General features: G+C 37.9%; 1 protein-coding gene across 1 annotated transcript; it reads left to right on the top strand.

The window, feature by feature from the left end:
* Window positions 1–169: 169 nt before the first annotated feature.
* LOC579360 (cubilin) lies at window positions 170–17,888 on the top strand. Its single transcript, XM_030996358.1, has 14 exons — window positions 170–312; window positions 1,025–1,180; window positions 2,138–2,265; window positions 2,782–3,016; window positions 3,547–3,638; window positions 6,905–7,166; window positions 7,672–7,834; window positions 8,517–8,701; window positions 10,183–10,253; window positions 11,549–11,691; window positions 12,919–13,257; window positions 13,752–13,821; window positions 16,644–16,716; window positions 17,187–17,888. Exons 1-12 carry the CDS (start codon window positions 180–182, stop codon window positions 13,792–13,794), a joined length of 1,950 nt encoding a protein of 649 aa, XP_030852218.1. The 5' UTR covers window positions 170–179; the 3' UTR covers window positions 13,795–13,821; window positions 16,644–16,716; window positions 17,187–17,888.
* The last annotated feature ends 540 nt before the right edge of the window (window positions 17,889–18,428 follow it).

Here is an 18,428-nt window from a genome sequence, read left to right as displayed (position 1 = left end):
ATTTGTATATAATAATGTAGGCCTAATATGTAAATTGTAAGAATGTAATAATGTAAAGCGCATAGCAGATTGTCTTCGACGATTATTATGCGATATATAAATCACAATTATTATCATTATTAGTTAAAAATGAATTCATTCATTTAAACTTTGATGTTGCAGGTTTTACCGATGCTGACATGAACGTACGTGACGTGACGGCATCCCCCATATCTAGTACTGAGGTACAAGTCACATGGATGCTTTCCAACATCACATGCAACGTCTATGGATACAAGATCTATTACGGCATCCAAGGAGAACCGTTTGATAGTAAGAAGTTTATTTGATTGTTTCATTAGCTCCTTCAAGGTTCATTCATCTGTGGGTCTTGAAATCTGAGGATTGTGACCAAATAAAACATACTTTTTTTTCTCTTCTGTCATTCCAACTTTTTTTGTGTGTTTGCTGGCCATCTGTATTTCAATTCAATTCAATTCATTTTAATTATTTTCATTTTCAACAAAAACAAAACAAAGATATATACAATGATAAGCATTTGCAATATATAAGAAAGTGTAAATAGGGAATTAAAATATGGCCTTGTGGAGGCATAGTTCCCCGAACAGTAGTTAAGAGATTTACATATACAAACAAAACTAAAAAAGAAACATACATGACAAAACATGATTTGATTTGATTGCTTATCATATATACTCGTTCATTTATTCTTCTCCTGGTATTCTTAGATAAGTACAACTTCTTTAACATCTGTTTCTATGTATAGGCATAAGTGTGATTCATTGAAGAACAAGTATAAATCAGTAGTTGTTAAATGCATCTTTTTTTTTGCATTTCATTTGTTCTTAAAGTCTGATATTAAAATTTTATTCACAATGGTGCATAGTTTACCACATGACAAAGAGAGGTATATAGTATTCAGCATATGTTTTGCTCCAGTTTTGATAGCAGTTATTCCAAACCATCTCAATGCAATTGTTGGTTTTATTCTCTCTCTCGTTTTTGTGCTTATTTCTTCTTTTAGTTACACAGTTCCATCTGGTCTACGGTGGTAACATCACATCTTTGACTGTATCCTCACTAACCCCTTCGATGCCCTATGAGTTCCATGTCGCTGCTCTAATCCCAGACAGACTCGAGCTACCAAAGATAGGACCAGCCAATGCAACCACATATTCAGGTACATCACAGAAGGCCTGTTTTCATCAGCTCGAGATTGCCAAAAAGCCCGCTCTTTCTGATTTGGGAAATAATCCTGAAGTTACAAATGGCTTCTTCATCAGCTCAAGACCAGAAACTCGAGCTCGTAAAATTAGCTCAAGATATTTGCTCAGTGTTCATTCATAGTGGGGATCTTTGGGCTAGTGAAGACGCACCCGACAAATAGCGGGATATTTTGCAAACTAGCTCAAGATATCTTGGGGTGATTATCTTGACCAAATATCTGACTAATTGCAACTTCGGGCTGATGAGGACGCTAGATAATTTGCAATCAGGATAGTTCAATTAGCGGCAATATCGAGCTGATGAAGACAGGCCTAATGTGAACCCGATGACTTCTAAATTCTCTAATGTCCATAGGCATAATACATGGATCACCGGGTCCCAGTAGGCAGAGGGTTAAATATCCTTTTTTCGATGTACTTGTCATTTTTTAATCAGTAATGGAATCCAGTAAATTCAAGGAGGGTATACTACTTTGTATGCCTGATATTATGTGAACAATATTTCGAGGAAAATGCATTCTAAAATTGACCATAATTTTACCATAATTACAAAACTAATGTCAATAACTCATCACTTCAGTGATCAACACTTTAAATGTATAAATGTATATGAAAATTTGACAAAAAATTACACTGGGCTCCATCTACAGGCGCACAACAATTTGCAGATACTTGTAGTTAGAAGATGCTTTGGACAAGAGTAAGGCATGCTTATGGGACCATAGATGATTTACATGTAGGTACCATGCAGTCATATGATGGTACTTGTTCATAGTGTTAGCTTACTATTTGATTTGATTTCATATCATACCACAAAATCAATCTAAATTTACATTAAAGCGACATCATCGTACACTTTACTTGAAATTAGCCATATTGAAATGCTGTGACTAGTTTCCTTTGTAACACAGAATGTGGACGGATCGTCGTAGACAAGGATGGTATGATAATGAATGCTGACTACCCCAATGGATACGCTGGTCCTGAGACATGTGAATGGCTCATCAGTGCTCCCTCGGACCAGTACGTCCTTCTGCAGGTAATACATTAGCAGTTCTAGACTCTAAACCCCTCACAGATACACAGTAGAGTGGTGTTAACTCCTCCTGTGCAGTGGAGGCAAAACATGCTCAAATATTTTCAAAGTTGTTGATTTTGTATTATGTTCATTATGCAGAGAGAGAGAGAGAGATAAAGAGAGAGTAATAGAGTAGTATGGTTATAGAGATACTGCCTATGGGTTTACTGTATACATGTCTTTAAAGAACTTAGCTTTAAATGCCAAGGAAGTTTAAACCACTAAAAATTGGGTAAAGTATCATTATTACCTTAAAAGAGCAGCTTGTCTTCATCTTAAAATTGAAACTGCATGTAAGTTCATGAAATTTGAAGTTCAATACAATGGAACAATGTTTGTATGTAGATGAACAATGAAAGAAGGTAATACAGATGGAAACTGTCTCAAAAACTTGGGTTATTGATACACATCTGTAAACTTGTTGACATTGGGTAATTTGATGAAAACTGACACTTTGTGTTTATTTGTTTAATTTAGATACTTGACTTTGACACCCGTGCCGGAGCTGACTTTGTGGTGATCGGTAGCGGCCTTGACTTTTCTACGGAGACCACCCTCTATGTTCTCTCCGGGTCCAGGGCCAACGCTGGGACCTCACCCATCCCTGCCAAGGTACTCAGTCCTGGTCAACACCTGTGGATATCCTTCAAGACATCAGAAGCAACCCTTGATCATGCCGGCTTCCAGATGGCTGTTACAATGGTCACTCAAGGTGAGATTATGTTTTATTATTGTACAATGAGAATAAAAGTCCTTATTCTCAGAAGCAGCATTTACATACGTAGACTTTAGAGGTTTAGCAACAGTGATGATATTTTTAACTGGCAAAAAGCTATATTGAAAAAGTGAAAGGCCTTAAAAATACATCTTTTTTTTTAGTTTGTAGTTGTAAGACTTATGTAATTTCTTATTTTCTTATGTAATTTTGATTTTCATTCACTGTAAGTGCTTTGCGCCTTATGGGAAAAGCGTGTATCAGTAATAATAATAATAATAATAATAATAATGATTTTCATTATCATTATCATTTCTTAGTATTACCTGGACAAACCAAGTGTATGATATCTTACGGAGGAATAGTAGTAATAGTGATGGTGTATACTATATTAATATTTCCTATGAATAAATGGTATCATATGTAATGATTTACAGTACTAAGGGTAGAAAGCTCTTCTTTACACAAAACATGAAGGAAAAAAAATCACACAAGACCTCTTTGCTTTCCTCACGTTTTCCCTGAAGGTCCTGGTACACCTGAAAGACAATATGAAGAGATCACAGAGGAAGGAACCTTCACATCGCCGGGATGGCCAGATAACCACCCAAATCTTGTGGTAACATATTTCATATATTCTCTATCCAGTGTATATAATTATAATAATGACATTGGCTACTTGTATAGCGCACAGGTCCACCTTTCGGTGCTCATGGCGCTTAGAGAAAAATACATGTAGCAAAAATAAGAAAGAAAAAACAAAAAAGGAAGTTTGAAATTCTCCTCGACATAGTAAATTAGAATATTGCAATAATTACAACAAAAAAAACAAATAAGTTTACAGTTGTGATTCAAATGTTTCTGTTGACGACAGTTGACATATTTGTAGAGGGATCGGAGTTCATTCCAGAGTTTGGGACCCATGGCTGAGAAAGCCTGATTGCCCCAAGCATGTTTTATTCCAGGTGTATGAAAATTGTGTACTATAAGATGTTGAATAAAAAGCCCAAGGTAAATGTGTCTCAGGCAAGAACCCATGGAAAATAAATCTGCAAGGAAAAATGTTATCATCAAAAATATTTATATCAGATACAGTACACGCCGAAAATCTCTGCAACACGATTACACGATTTATTTTTAGGATTACACGGTTTACACGATTCACCTGAATCGTGTAACTGTGTAATCGTGTAAATTTACACGATTGAAGAATGTCGCTCTGAATCGTGTAATCGTGTAAATAGTTAAGTGCATTGGTCGGATGATTCGACCAGATGCAACAATCGTGTAACTGTGTAATCGTGTAAATTTACACGATTGAAGAAAGTCGCTCTGAATCGTGTAATCGTGTAAATAGTTATTAGGGTTATAAGGGCATTGGTAGAACGATGCGACAAGCTGCAACAATCGTTAAATCGCATCCTGCTTACACCAATTGCTTTATACACAACTTACCTTCAGTGTACATCAGTTAATTACTGTACTTTATATTCGTGTATAAACCTCAGCACTTTCCACTAACATGTATCGTATACTAATCCGTGAGACAAGGTAGGAAAACGTCAGAAACAGATAGACATGATAGATGAAATAGAAAAGGAAAAAAGATAGCTACGAGGAGAAGGGAACATATAAAAGGAAAACGAGGGTTGAAAGGCACGATATAAAGATAAACAGAAAAAATTATGCAAGAGAGAAAAAAGGGAAAACTAAAAAGTTGACCGGAAGAAAAGAAAGAGTGAAATAGAGTGATAAAAAAAGAAGGGCGAAACATAGTAAAATTAACAGAAATGAGAAGGCTATGAAACGGAGAGGAAAAGAGACAAATAAATAAGGTAAGAGGGGAACATAATGAGGGAAAGAGAGGCGAGAAAGATATGGGGGAATGGAAAGATATTGAAAGAAAGAGAGAGAGTGAGAGAGAGAGAGAGAGATAAAAAAAAAACCTTTAGTTGAAAGGAAAGGGGCACCGATCAGATTTTTATAGGGGCATTTATCGGAGTTGATGGGGGCATTTATCAAAAGTGAAGAGGGGCACTTCTCGTACTTAAAGAGGGATACTTACTAGAGATTAAAAGGACACTAATGAGAATGGAAAATGGACACTTATTTCAAAGGAAAATAGGAACTCGTCGATGGAAAAGGGGCATGTGTCAAAAGAAAAGGAGCACTTATCAGAGTTGAAAAGGGGAAGGGGCACTTTTACAAATTAATAGGGACACTTGTCAAAGTAAAATAGGTACTTTTCCTACATTCAAAGGGGCACTTTGGGGGAACTTGAAAAAGTGGGGGGACACTATGCCGCTAGCTAAATGTAACTCAAAGACAGTTGGCCATTTACTTATTCTATTCATTCTCGGCTTGCAACTGTTCCCTACACTCTGTAAGCCAGTGGCTTACATACTTACGTACATGTAATACCTATTGTTCAGGGGGATCCTATGTTCAAGGGGAACCCCCTGAACAATAGGTATTATGTAAGGATCTCTGCCTGTAGCTAGGGCAACGGCCTTTGTCCCCGGCGAGGGTCAATGGCAGGGCACATTTAGAGTAAGCTTCTTTTGTATGTGACAGGAAGTGTGCCCTTAAGCCTTGACCGTAGCTCTTTATACATATAGCTGAATAATGCAATGTTGTAAAAGGTAATTTACGAAAATGAGGAACGCTAAAAAAGCAATAAGTGATCAAAGTCTAAGGCCCGAATTCACAAAGGAGGTTTGTCGACAAACCTTGGTTTTCGTGCGTCATATGACGCGTTTTGACGCGTTTTTACAAACCAGGTTTGTAAAATGGATAATGATTGAATAAAAAAAGTATAACGATATTCATAGTAACGAATGAGCTGGTGAACATAATTCTAATTGGTACAGCCTTGTAATGTAAGAGTATCACGACATACTTAATTATGTTAGCCCTCCTTTACATTTTGTTATCATTTTTACTTATTTACAACTTAGGAATAACAAAATTCCCCCTTCCTTCGTCGTTCATCGCTTTTTTCTTTTTTCTCACCGAGGATTAAATCCGAGAGTGCTTTTCGGGAAGTGGACTGATTTTTTAAAACTTTAAAACAGTCTATAATAAAACTAGAGACAAGACACTGCAATTAAAAATACATACAAGAGAAAGAAAGCGTAATCTTCGCTATCCCCTCGTATCGTCTACGTTGTCCTCGTTCAACCAAGAAGTAAGTTCTTGCTTTTACTGAACTAGACGTCCTTAACCTGCTCACCATCACCACTGAAAATAAATTGTAACACAATTCCAGCGAGCAATCGAATCGTGTAAATTTTGAATCGTGTAATCGTGTTGCGGAGATTTTCGGCGGGCAGATTACACGATTACACGATTCGACCTGAATTGAGGAATCGTGTAATTTTACACGATTACACATTTACACGATTCAAATTTCGCTTCATTGGCAAAAAACGAATCGTGTAAAAATAAATGGTTACACGATTCCCGCGAGCAGTCGAATCGTGTAAATTTTGAATCGTGTAAATCGTGTTGCGGAGATTTTCGGCGTGTACTGTACATTGTTATTTGCGATGCTTGTGCAGTTGATAGCACATTGATGTTAAGACAATAATCCAACCGGTGCTATAGCTCTCCTAAGAACTATAAGCTAAGAAAGATAACCAACAGTCTTTTTTCAAGATTCCCAACAGTCCTTTTCAGGACTACACTCACATCCTCAAGAAAGATTACAGAGAGTCCTTTCCGGGTCTCCTAAATCCTCCCCCTTCTCTCACATGGTGCAACCGCAAGCCTACTGTCTATCTACATTACCATGCAAGCCAATACTTATAAGCAGCATCTGACAATAATCCTATTTTCACTAACAAAATTGCTCTCACCTTTCTCATCTCACCTCACCTCACCCAGGACTTAACCTGGACCCTGATGGCTCCCAAGACAGGCCGAGTCCGAATCACCTCCCTGGAAGGCATCCTTGAAAGCGACTACGACACGCTCACCATCGGGTACGGAAACCCGGATTCCTCTGTCCTCGGCTTCTACACAGGGGACTTCAAACTCGACGAGACCCTGGAGTCACCCACGTATAACTTCTGGGTGCGGTTCCAAGCAGATGAGACGGTATCCAGTAAGGGTTTTACCCTGTACTGGGAGTCGTTTGATGATCAAGGTACTGTAACAAATGTTTTTTCTCTGCTTTTAACTAATCTAGATTATGATTTTCTCTTAATTTCTGTCTGGCACCCTTCATTCTAAAATATTTCACAGTAGAATGTAAAATATACTTCTTTTTTTATAGTAGAATGTAAAATATACTTCTTTTTTTAAAGTAGAATCTAAATCATTTGTCCAGTTTTCTCAAAAAAAAAGCTATCCAATTTGGTTAAGATAAATAGATAATTACATTTACAGTATGTCATCAGCTAAGAGCCAGAAGATTGTTTGATCCAGACATTTTTTTCATTAAGTTAACCCCTTTCTTGCTCTCTGGAAACGATGTTGCTTTTATCATCCAATTCATGTTATTATGATTACAATGAATTCACAGAACTGTTGTTAAGTGCACAATTTTTATCATGGTAAGGCAAGTCCAATACAATACAATGCTAATAAACTAAGTCAGTGCGGTGATTTGATCGTATTAAATTCTGGTATCCAATTCTATTTACTTGTAGAATCTTGTGGGACCCAAGAGTTGCTGGAAGGTTCTGGGACTGTGATGTCTCCCAACTATCCTCAACCCTACCCTGACAACCAAGAATGTACTTGGTACATCAGACTACCCAGTATGAATCATCTAGTCAGGATAGAGTTCACTGCATTCTCACTTGAAGAGAAGTAAGTTCCTGTAGTTTTGTATACTTTGGTATTTATTTGGTTATCAGGCATATGCTCCAGCAGAAATTGCTCAATGGTCAGTTTCTTTAAAGCCCCACTGCACTACTTATAGCTAGCTACATGCGCCCTCTTTATAACAAACAATGCCTAAGCGGTGACTGTTGGTTCCCCATGGTCCCCTTTTTCTTATGTTAATTGAGAGCTGATTTGATGAGATAACCACCTGTCAGTGACCATACAGGGAGGTCTTATCCCTCATGGCCAAACTAGTGCAGATGGGCTTTAATACTCCTATCATTTGAATTCCTCATTGCTAACCTGGACCCAGAATGTAACCTTTAACCTAATCAACCCTGACCCTAACCTTATGTGTTTTAACCCATTACATATGGTAACTAAGTGGCCCCTATATTAAACCTGTGGGAATGAGATACCTCAGTAGTTAATGGGTAAAGAAATAAAGCCTTGAGCAAATGTTGCCATCCAAAGCAAAATGTCAGATGTACGTCTCCTTTTTATTTGTAATTCACAGTATATTGTTTCTATTAGTGAGGATATCACCTGCTGGTAATGGGTTTCATATTATAACAGTTTCATATGTCTCATGTGTAGACGTTTCATTCTATTCCCCAATGGGTCAAAAGTTTCCTACCATTTGTATCATTTTTTTCTCGCCAAACAGCCATGATTTCTTAGTGGTCGGTACAGGAAAGACAGTCAACGAGGAAGTGATAGCCATACTGACTGGAGGCTCTCTACCTGCTCCCATAGACAGTGCTAGTTACCGTATGTGGCTACAGTTCAAGACTGACGAGTCCTTCTCAGCTACAGGATTCTCTCTGGAGTATTCTAGCATTGACAACCCAGGTAAAGATAATGATGATTGGGAGGTATAGACAAGAAAAGTGATATTTAAAATTAGGTGGTCTTTACATTCTTTACTCTATTGTAAACACTGATCTTTGGTAACACATACCCCCCCCCCCCCAAGAAAGTCATTTTAGACAGTCTGTCTTTCTATAGACATGGTCACTGTAAGTATACCGAGTGAGTCAAAAAAAAGTTTACACCTAGAAAATTGCTAATTATTTTAAAAATCATCTATGAATAGTAAATTAATATACATCTTATGAAAGTGTGTTTTATCCCAAATCATTTGGAACCATTTTTGTGTGGTATGTGTTCACGCTTGGATGAACAGGTGGCATTGTTTGCGAGAGTGCAAAAATCGACTTGCGCCAAAGTGATGCCTACAGTATGTATTATGTTGGGATTAGCGGAGTAAGAGAATGGATTAAATGTATCAAATGAAATGCATTGCATATGTTTTTTTGCAAAGGGCAAAGACACACACACCCACATACGCGCGCACAAAATGTTGGCTGATATTTGATATTCGATATTTGATATGTGTGGCATGATTAATTTTGTTAGGGATGTTATTTGGATCTGCAAAGACCGAATTAATACCCAAATCCCAATTGTTTTATTCAAACATCACATAGGCAACTTTGGCGCAAGTCGATGTTTGCACTCTCGTAAACAATGTCTCCTGTTCATCCAAGCGTAAACACATATCACACAAAAATGGTACCAAATGATTTGGGATAAAACACTCTTTCAAGACATATAACAATTTAATGTTCATCAATGATTTTTTTAAAAATAATTAGCAATTTTCTAGGTGTAAACTTTTTTTTTACTCACACTGTATAGCAGACCTGCCAACCAGTAGGATTTAGTCATATTTTGTACGATCTTTAGAAGCAAATACAATTTTCCTCAAAAAAATATGATTTTCGAATAAATAAATAATTTTTCATGTGTATGTGCTATTTTCTATGTTAAAATGCACATTCTGTTCTGTAAAGTATCCTACAAGCATCTCACATCGGCAATTTGGGGATGTTCATTGGTTCATCGAACACGACAGTTGTGACGAAATCATGCATATATCGTCGCTGTTTTCACGAAGTGACGGTAGTGAAAAAAAATTGCATTCACTTTGCGTTATGATTTTCCTCACTACCGTCACTTCGTGAAAACAAGGACGATATTCAACCAATGATCCATTAAAAAATTTCTTCCTGTAGGAACGGTAAGAGGCATTGGTCTGCGTAACAGTCCGTGTTTATTTTTAAGAATACAACTTTTGTTAGTAAAATACAACTTTGGGGATTGAAGAATACAGTTTTTGAACTCCAGAGGTTGGCAGGTCTGATATAGTTTGGTACAGTGTTATATTCACATTTCCATCATTACGTACAACAATCAATGCCCAGCCTTCCATGTAGGTTTCTCCATTGATGCAGGGATCCTAACACGCTGCATACCTTCTCTTAATACAGAACCACCCACACCGTACAATGAGATTACTGATTCTGTCATCTTCATTGTAGAGGATGAACCTGTAGGTTGGGTAAGTCTCCATGGCTATCACATTCAACTCAAATTAATCCTGTCTGTTCCATTTTTTAATTAGTTTATAAAAACAACTATTGGATTAGAATTCCCAAAGTGAGATGTTACTGTAATTTGTTTGTTTTATCATGAATTGAATTGAATTGAATTGATTTATTGTCCATACAAAAATAGAAATTTGTTGTTCACTGGTACAGGTGTGTTACAAACAATGTACACAATTATACAGATTATAAAACATAATAACAACAACAATGAGTCATCTTCCATGGGAAAAATATCTACACGATTATCTGTTTATGATTCACAAAGAAATAGAAACTTTCCTGTCAAAGTTCCCACAGATACATGTAGACTAAACATCTACATTTCTGAAAGGGTTATTGACGAATATTCAAAAGTTCACTCATTACAATATTTGTGCATATATCTTATTGTTTTCAATGCAGAAGAAGAGAAGATATACTTGATATTCAAGTTCATTCTTTATTCGTTCTTCAGTTTAAAAAAACTTGCAAAACATTCAAAAACATTTCAAGTTAAAATACAAGGTACATGGAATGAATTCATATATTAAAATTAAGAAAAATAAAAGGGCCATCATTCAAAGCCAACTGAGGCTTGACAGGTTGATGTTCCCAAGAACTATCAAGTTATAAGATTAATATTTTGGTGCAGAATAACAAAATTTAGGTAAAACAAAGGTGTTGGGATATAGATTGAATGTCATTTAATAAAAATGGGTGGTATATTTTTCTATTATATGCTTGTTAAAGTTTTAAAGGCATTGTTTAACAATGTTAAATCTGAGATGCACGGCCCTATGTGTTATCAGTGTCTGTGATATGGTGTAATATTGAAGCCCTAAAAAAAATTGCGCTTCAAAATGATCAAGAAGTGCCTCAGTGTAGTGGTATGAAAACGTTAGGAAAATCCAAAATTTGGTTTTGATTTCCAATCATAAATATCTTGATAATCAGACAGGCGATCGGCTTGTAAAAGTCATGAGGTTCCTGACTGACCTAAAGGTTTATAATTATGATTGCAGAATGAGCTAAATCCAGGATTTTTTTTTTGAATCCGAGGCAAAGTTACCCAATCCCTTTCAGTATTTGTGTCTTCACGCAGGACTTTGTTGGAGTGCATGTTAGGGTCTTATGGGGAGGGAGCAAGTGGTAAACTTAACACCTATCTTTTTTTTGGAGTTAACTTTAATTTTGTATGTACAGCATAACTTTATAGTTATTGATCATAATCCATTTATCATATTCAAACAAACATTCTCTCTTGCAGTTCACCCCTACACGGCAGCAAGACTTGGCCACCGGTATAGCTACGTCGATGACTGATTACTGCATGGATAGATCAGATACATGTGAGGAGATGGCATCAGTAAGAAGGAGAAGAGATGCAGGCATCCTACAGCTCACATTCAGGTACCTGTGGTATAACATCTTCTTCATGTTTCACAAAACTTGTCATCAGTGGCAAATGGCAGTTTTTGTTATAAGCTACTGAAATCCTTGCTTCTGATTGGTTATCTGCAGATTTGTCACTGATTTTTGTCATTTGTCACTGATGACAAGTTTTGTGAAATGGGCCCCAGGGGAGTGTTTCACAAAGGCTAAGATCGACTTTAAGTTAGACTTAACTATGGCAGGCCATTCTTGCCACTGGTTGTTCTCACCATGGGTCTCTCAATTATGATCTTTAGATAATATTTTCCCTTCATAATGAACTATCAAAATAGGTAAATTCTGTAGATTTGTGACCATGATTTGTACGTCCCTTGAGAAACCAAAGCCAGTGAAAGGGGAGAGCAAACAGTGGCATGAATGGCCTGCCATACTTAATTCCAACTGAAAGTCGATCTTAGTCTTTGTGAAACACTCCCCAGTCATTGTATGTGACTTTGAGAAATCTGGGATGTGATGGAATTAATAATAATGCATATTACTCATAGTTATATGGTCAATGTAGAAATGTCTGAAGGTGATTATGCAAAGCGGAATTTTGAACTTACACAGCGTGGTATTCAGGGCTGCCACATGTCAGGCAAAAGCCTGAATCAGGCCCTGGCAATTTAGTTTGAAGCCATAGTTTAGGCTTAAAATAGCTCATTCTGGGTGATTTTCAGGCCCTCTGATCAATTCTAACTGGTATCCCTGGGTATTTCATCTATACTTCGGTACTAACTAGGACCTATTTATTAATTGTCTTTAAAGAAGCTTAGCATACTGTAGTAGCACAAAAAGACGCGTCCGGAACGCAAGGCACAATTGTTAATGATAGCATTGAATTTATATGTATACAGTAGTGTGACATTTCCAATCTAATTACAGTTTTTGTGGTAATATTGAGCTTAGTCAAGGTAGGAGGGGTAATAACCAGTTTTATGTCTTAATATGGTTCTTCCTCTTTGCAGTAAAGTATGATTTCCAACCAGTTTGCAAATTTTTTTTGCCACTTTATGTGCCACAAACTTCGCTTTAGCTAACTTATAAAATGTAAACATGTGGGTCGTTATTTATAAATGAGCAAATATGACCTAACCAAATTACAGGATTTTTTTATTTTGAAACTGTTTACTATTCAGAGTTGTGTCAGTTCCAAATAGGTTTCAGTCTGTCAGTTCTAAAAGCCTTTTGTTTCTCTGATCACAGCGCGGAGGATGTCGAGTTCCTTGACACCGTCGCCGTAGAGGACGACCTCCACATCACCATGTGGGTGGGCAACCCCAGCATGGTCGACGAGGACATCGTCCTGGGGATCGAACCGGAGATTGTGCAAACCTCTCTCATGGAAGAGACCTCGCAGGCGACTCTCGAGGAGATCATGGGGGAGGGGTTTGCTTACAGCGTGACCCCCAATGCGCTGACTCCGACCAACGGACCCGGGGGAACTGAACCCCCTTCCCAGGGTCTTGAACCTTGGGCCATCTCGTTGATCGTGGTGGCAAGCTTTGCTGTGGTTTTGGCAGCAGTAGTTGGACTAGAGGTCAGGTATGGAGAATGTCACAGTCTAAACCATGATTTTTTTCTTCCCTGGAGCCAAAAAAACCTCTGAAGACCCCCCCCCCCCCCCCCCCCCCAGATCCGCCCCTGGTAGTACATGAGTTAACACGTTTCTGTCTCCAAACAGACAATTATACTTAGCCTTTGTATACTGCTATTAATGCTTCTTTCACTTCTACAACTACTGCTTCAAGTAATACTATATCAACTGTTATGGCTGCTACTACCATGGACATACTACAAATGGACATTCTACGGGGTGAGAGCAGTAAAACTAATGATAGCTACCACCTGTTTTCATGTCTTACTTTCCTCTTTGTTTTAAATCTGAACGCACGCTTCAGGCATGTTTTGATAAGCTCTGATAAGGGACTTTTGGTCCTATGAGATCCGCCATGATTTTGCCGCCCTCTATCAGCGAAGTCGCTTCACACTAATCAATGTTTGCACTTTTCATTTTATGAATTTTTTTCTTTCTCCAGACATCGAAGAAAAAAGGGAAACTGCAGACAGCTGATGGGTTAATGGGATCACAGGAGCTCCACACAAAGAGTAAGCATCAAAGTGGCATCATTTTCTCAATTAGTTTGTGTTTAAGTTGAATTCAACATTGATTACATAAAAGCAAGTCAGGCCCAGTCCATCCCTATATTGGTGGTTATTAAAAGAATTGTGGAAATTGGCCAATAAGAGTGTAGATAGGAAACCGAAATTGCCATTATACCCCTCTAGAAAGGGGAAGGGTCCTTCAAAAGTAATAAACTTGTTTTTGTAAGATTTTCACTCATCTCCTTTTCCTCTTCTTTGTAAAAGGACTTGAAGACATATATCTATCAATTCTTATCTTTATCGCATGATGTTGCATGTACACTGTACAGGGGAACTTTAATATACTGAGCTCTGATATAAGGAGGCATCTATTAACAATGCATACCTGCCAACCACCCCGATTTAGGCGGAGTCCTCCGCATTTTTCATACCAACTCCGAATTCCGAGTGCATGCCTCAAAACTCCGATTTTTTAAAATTTTAAAATATTTTTAAAACAAACGACTGTTGCATAAGACTAAAGCATTAACACAGCACTGATAACCAGATCACGCCAACATCCGCGCTCGCGCTCATAGAGGATATACACAGCGCAGCCCGAATTGCATAGTAAATGCATGCGTATAGCCCACGTGTATTTATATTACATGTGCAGTAGTTGATACACCGTGCATAAACACTGTATACATTGGCGTGTTTTCTTCAATGCTTGTGCGATGACTGCGATCGTGGAAGCTTGTTATTTACCGGACTTCCTCGGATTTATTTTGGATTACTACTACTATATTCTTCTTCTTCATTGATTTCTCCATTTTTGAAGGACAAAATGGGTAAGACTCGTGCTGTTCATAATCAGAAGTATAAGAAAGAATACGGGAAACAATTTCCAGTTGCAGAATCAGCACTCGGACTTCAACACGCATTTTGCATTGTGTGTTCGGCCGACTTCAGTACCAACCATGGGGGAATGAATGACATTCAGAAACACATCGTCGCCGTTTTCACGAACCGGCACAGCCCAACGCGCAACGAAATAAGTACATTCTGAGAAAAACGTGTTTTACGTTTAGCCCGTTTTGAATTCGCCAGAAACATGCCTTATGTCAAATTTTATATCACAAAATACATATCAATGAAAGAAAAATATTCTGTATTTTCTATACATTCCATTTGTTAAGCATAATGACAATTACTATTAATATTACGAAGCTTTGGACTCTCGTGCCGGTTCGTGAAAATATTATTTTGCTGTTTACGTAGCAAAAATATTTTCACGAACCGGCACAAGCCACTGTGTCGTTTTTCCTATGTAACTTTACGCGCAAGACAAAAGCGCTCGCGCTATCTTAGCGCGTATTTTATTTTCACGAACCGGCACAACCGCCTGTGTCGCGTCGTCTAGGTCTTGTAAGCGCAAAGATATTTTCACGAACAGGCACAGCCCATTGACTTATAACGGCGCGTGCCGGTTCGTGAAAATATGAATCGTGCTTTTTGGCTCGTGTGTCGTTTTAGTCATTTGTGTAACCATGGATATCTCAAAAACTAAAGCGTTTTGGATGCTGAAATTTGGTGAGATGAAAGATTGTTGATAACTTATGCTAAAAATGCAAAAAAAATAAAAACTACATTTTGAAGGGATTTCGGTGGCTTGTGCCGGTTCGTGAAAGCGGCGACGACATGAACTCGAAGAAACATAAAGCTTTCAGCGAAATTAAAGGGGAAGTCCACCCTGAAATTAAGTTAGTTTTAATAGGAGTAGAAAAATGAGAGAAACAAGTCAGTGAAAGTTTGAGCAAATTCTGATTAAAAATAAGGAAGTTAGGAATTTTGAAGTTGTGATCAATCAAACACAAATTGGCAACTCTATGACGTATCATGCGAGCTCAACTTTCATTTGCTCAGTACTAAAAAAATCTAAAATTTTCATTTTCCCTCAAGAAAAATTTCAACCATACATGCACCCTAAATATAATAATTGCAAATATGTTTCTATACTCCCCCTGCAAGGAACAAATATATATTCCGTCATCAATAACAAAGAAAACATGATTTTATGGAATATTATGCACAAAGCAAATGAAGGAGAGCTCGTATAATAAGTCACAGAGTTGCCAATTTGTATTTGATTGATCACAACTTCAATAATTCATAACTTTCTTATTTTCATTCAGAATTTGCTCAAACTTTCACTCACCTGATTTTCTTATTATTCTGCCTCTATCGAAACAAACTTATTTTGGGGGTGGACTTTCCCTTTAAGGACAAGGCTCGTCCAATTTCAACCTTGTACATCAGCTGGATTGGTTGGTTCCAGTAGCCAGTAATTCTGAATCTTTCTACCTTTGCAAAATAGGGCTCCTAACTGAGGTGGGTAATGAAACATGTAGTTTTGTGAGTGTTCACATTTTGATATTTCAAAAATTGTTTATGTGTGGGGCGAAAAGGTTGAAGGAAAAGGCCCATTTGCACCATTAAAATGGAGAGGAAAAAAAATAGACCCTAAAGTCCTGTGTACCCCCCCCCCCCCCCCCCCCCCAATCTACGGGCTACTACCCCAATCCTTCGGTGGTTCGCGACCTCGTAGTCCATCCAGAAAAATTTACTCCTAATTTCTCTTGTCTCAGGTTGGCAGGTATGACAATGTGATTTTTCTGGTCCGAGCTCTTTATATTATAATTGTTTGTTTACCCTGATATAACAAGGTTATTTCTATGTACTTGAGTACCATTCTAGTAATACCCAATTAAAGCAAAATAGAGATACAACTGTCATCATACATGTATGTCACACACATCTCATTGTTTTGCTCTTTTGAATGGCAGGTTACGAAGAGCCAGATTATGCAGTGCCTTTAAGCCGATCAGACAGATCTGCTGCTGATTCTAGTGGCCAAGAGTAAGCCATGTTTTAAATAGTGTTTATATGATATCTGTTTTCAATATTTGATATGCTGGTAATTGCCGGGGGGGGGGGGGGGGGGGGGGGGGGGGAAAGTGATGAAATAGGAGAAGCAGAGAAAGAACAAGAATAGCGAGGAGAGAGAAGAGAAAGAGGGGGGGGGGGGAGACAAGGGGTGACAAAAGAAGAATGCAGACAGAAATAAGAAAAAGAGAGAAGAAAAGAAGAAGATGAAGATGAAGAAGAAGAAAGATTAGAAGAAGAAGAAGAGGAAGAGGAAGCAAAAGAGGAGAATAAGAAGAAGAAAAATATCAATAGGGAAGAGGAGAAAATGAAGAAAGAGGATAAGAAAAAGAAAAATAAGAAAAATATGTTATTAAAATATATAGAATGCTGTTTAATATCTGAAATTATTATTCTTTGATGACTAATCTTCAATACTTTATTTCTTCCTTTAATATTCACAGGAATGATGGATTTGAAAATGGAGAAAGCACACGATTTTGATTGAGAAGATGCTGACATGTCCTTGTAATAAAATATCCACCTGTAAAGCGTTTGTCCAGTGTTTACCCCCTCATTACTCTATGCATGTTTGGTGTTTGTAAGTGTTGTCCGGTGTTCACCCTCTCATTACTCTATGCATGTTTGGTGTTTGTAAGTGTAAGTGTTAGTGTTAGAAGAGTAAGGATTATTATTAGTGTTAGAAGAAGCCCTAACTAATATTTACCTGTACTATGTCTCCACTTGTAAAGTGTTTTATTCAATGTTTATCGCTGCCATTACTCTATGCAGGTTGTTTAATGTTGGTGTTTGTTAGTAAGGGGCAATTTAATGGTTAGGCGATCACTTTTGAAATATCAACAGCTCATTTCCAAAGTTTAGTACATGTTCGGTGTTATACTATTTTCTTATTCCTAGCAATTTTTTTTTTGAAAGAACAGATTTAAAGAATATGATATACGTGTATATGTTTAAGACATATGAAGTGTAGGGTGAAGATAGTGGTAAAATGGTTTTCAATTACTTTTTACCAGAAACTTGACATTTTGTGATAAAATTTTGTTCAGTTTTCTACAAGCTTTTGTATGAATCAGCCAGACAAATAAACACATTTCTCCTATTCTTTATTTCTTTTTTTTGTCTTCATGGTTTTCACCAGACTTAAATCCTTCTTTTCTCTTCCTCTTCCTGTTATCTTCTTCTTCTTCTTCTTCTTCTTCTTCTTCTTCTTCTTCTTCTTCTTCTTCTTCTTCTTCTTCTCCTTCTCCTCCTCCTCCTCCTCCTCCTTCTCCTTCTTCTTCTTCTTCTTCTTCTTCTTCTTCTTCTTCTTCTTCTTCTTCTCCTTCTCCTCCTCCTCCTCCTCCTCCTCCTCCTCCTCCTCCTCCTCCTCCTTCTCCTTCTTCTTCTTCTCTTTCCCTTTCTTTTCTCCTTCTGTACTGCTTTTTTGTATTACGGGGGGGGGGGGGGGGGGGGGGGGGGGGGGGGGGGAGGGGGGGGGGGGGGGGGGGGGAGGGGGGGGGGGGGGGGAGGGGGGGGAGGGGGGGGGGGAGGGGGGGAGGGGGGGGAGGGGGGGGGGGGGGGGGGGGGGGGGGGAGGGGGGGTCCCTTTGTAGTTTTTTTCCTCAATCTTCAATATAAGATGGTATACTGTACTAATATTTTACACATTACAGAAAATAGCAAATACAATATTATGTTTCATATTCA

This window comes from Strongylocentrotus purpuratus, unplaced genomic scaffold (assembly GCF_000002235.5).
Source record: "Strongylocentrotus purpuratus isolate Spur 01 unplaced genomic scaffold, Spur_5.0 spur5_scaffold_3, whole genome shotgun sequence".
Lineage (NCBI taxonomy): Eukaryota > Metazoa > Echinodermata > Echinoidea > Camarodonta > Strongylocentrotidae > Strongylocentrotus > Strongylocentrotus purpuratus.
The sequence above is the reverse complement of the archived record's forward strand: the minus strand, read 5'-3'. Positions and strand labels throughout refer to the sequence as shown.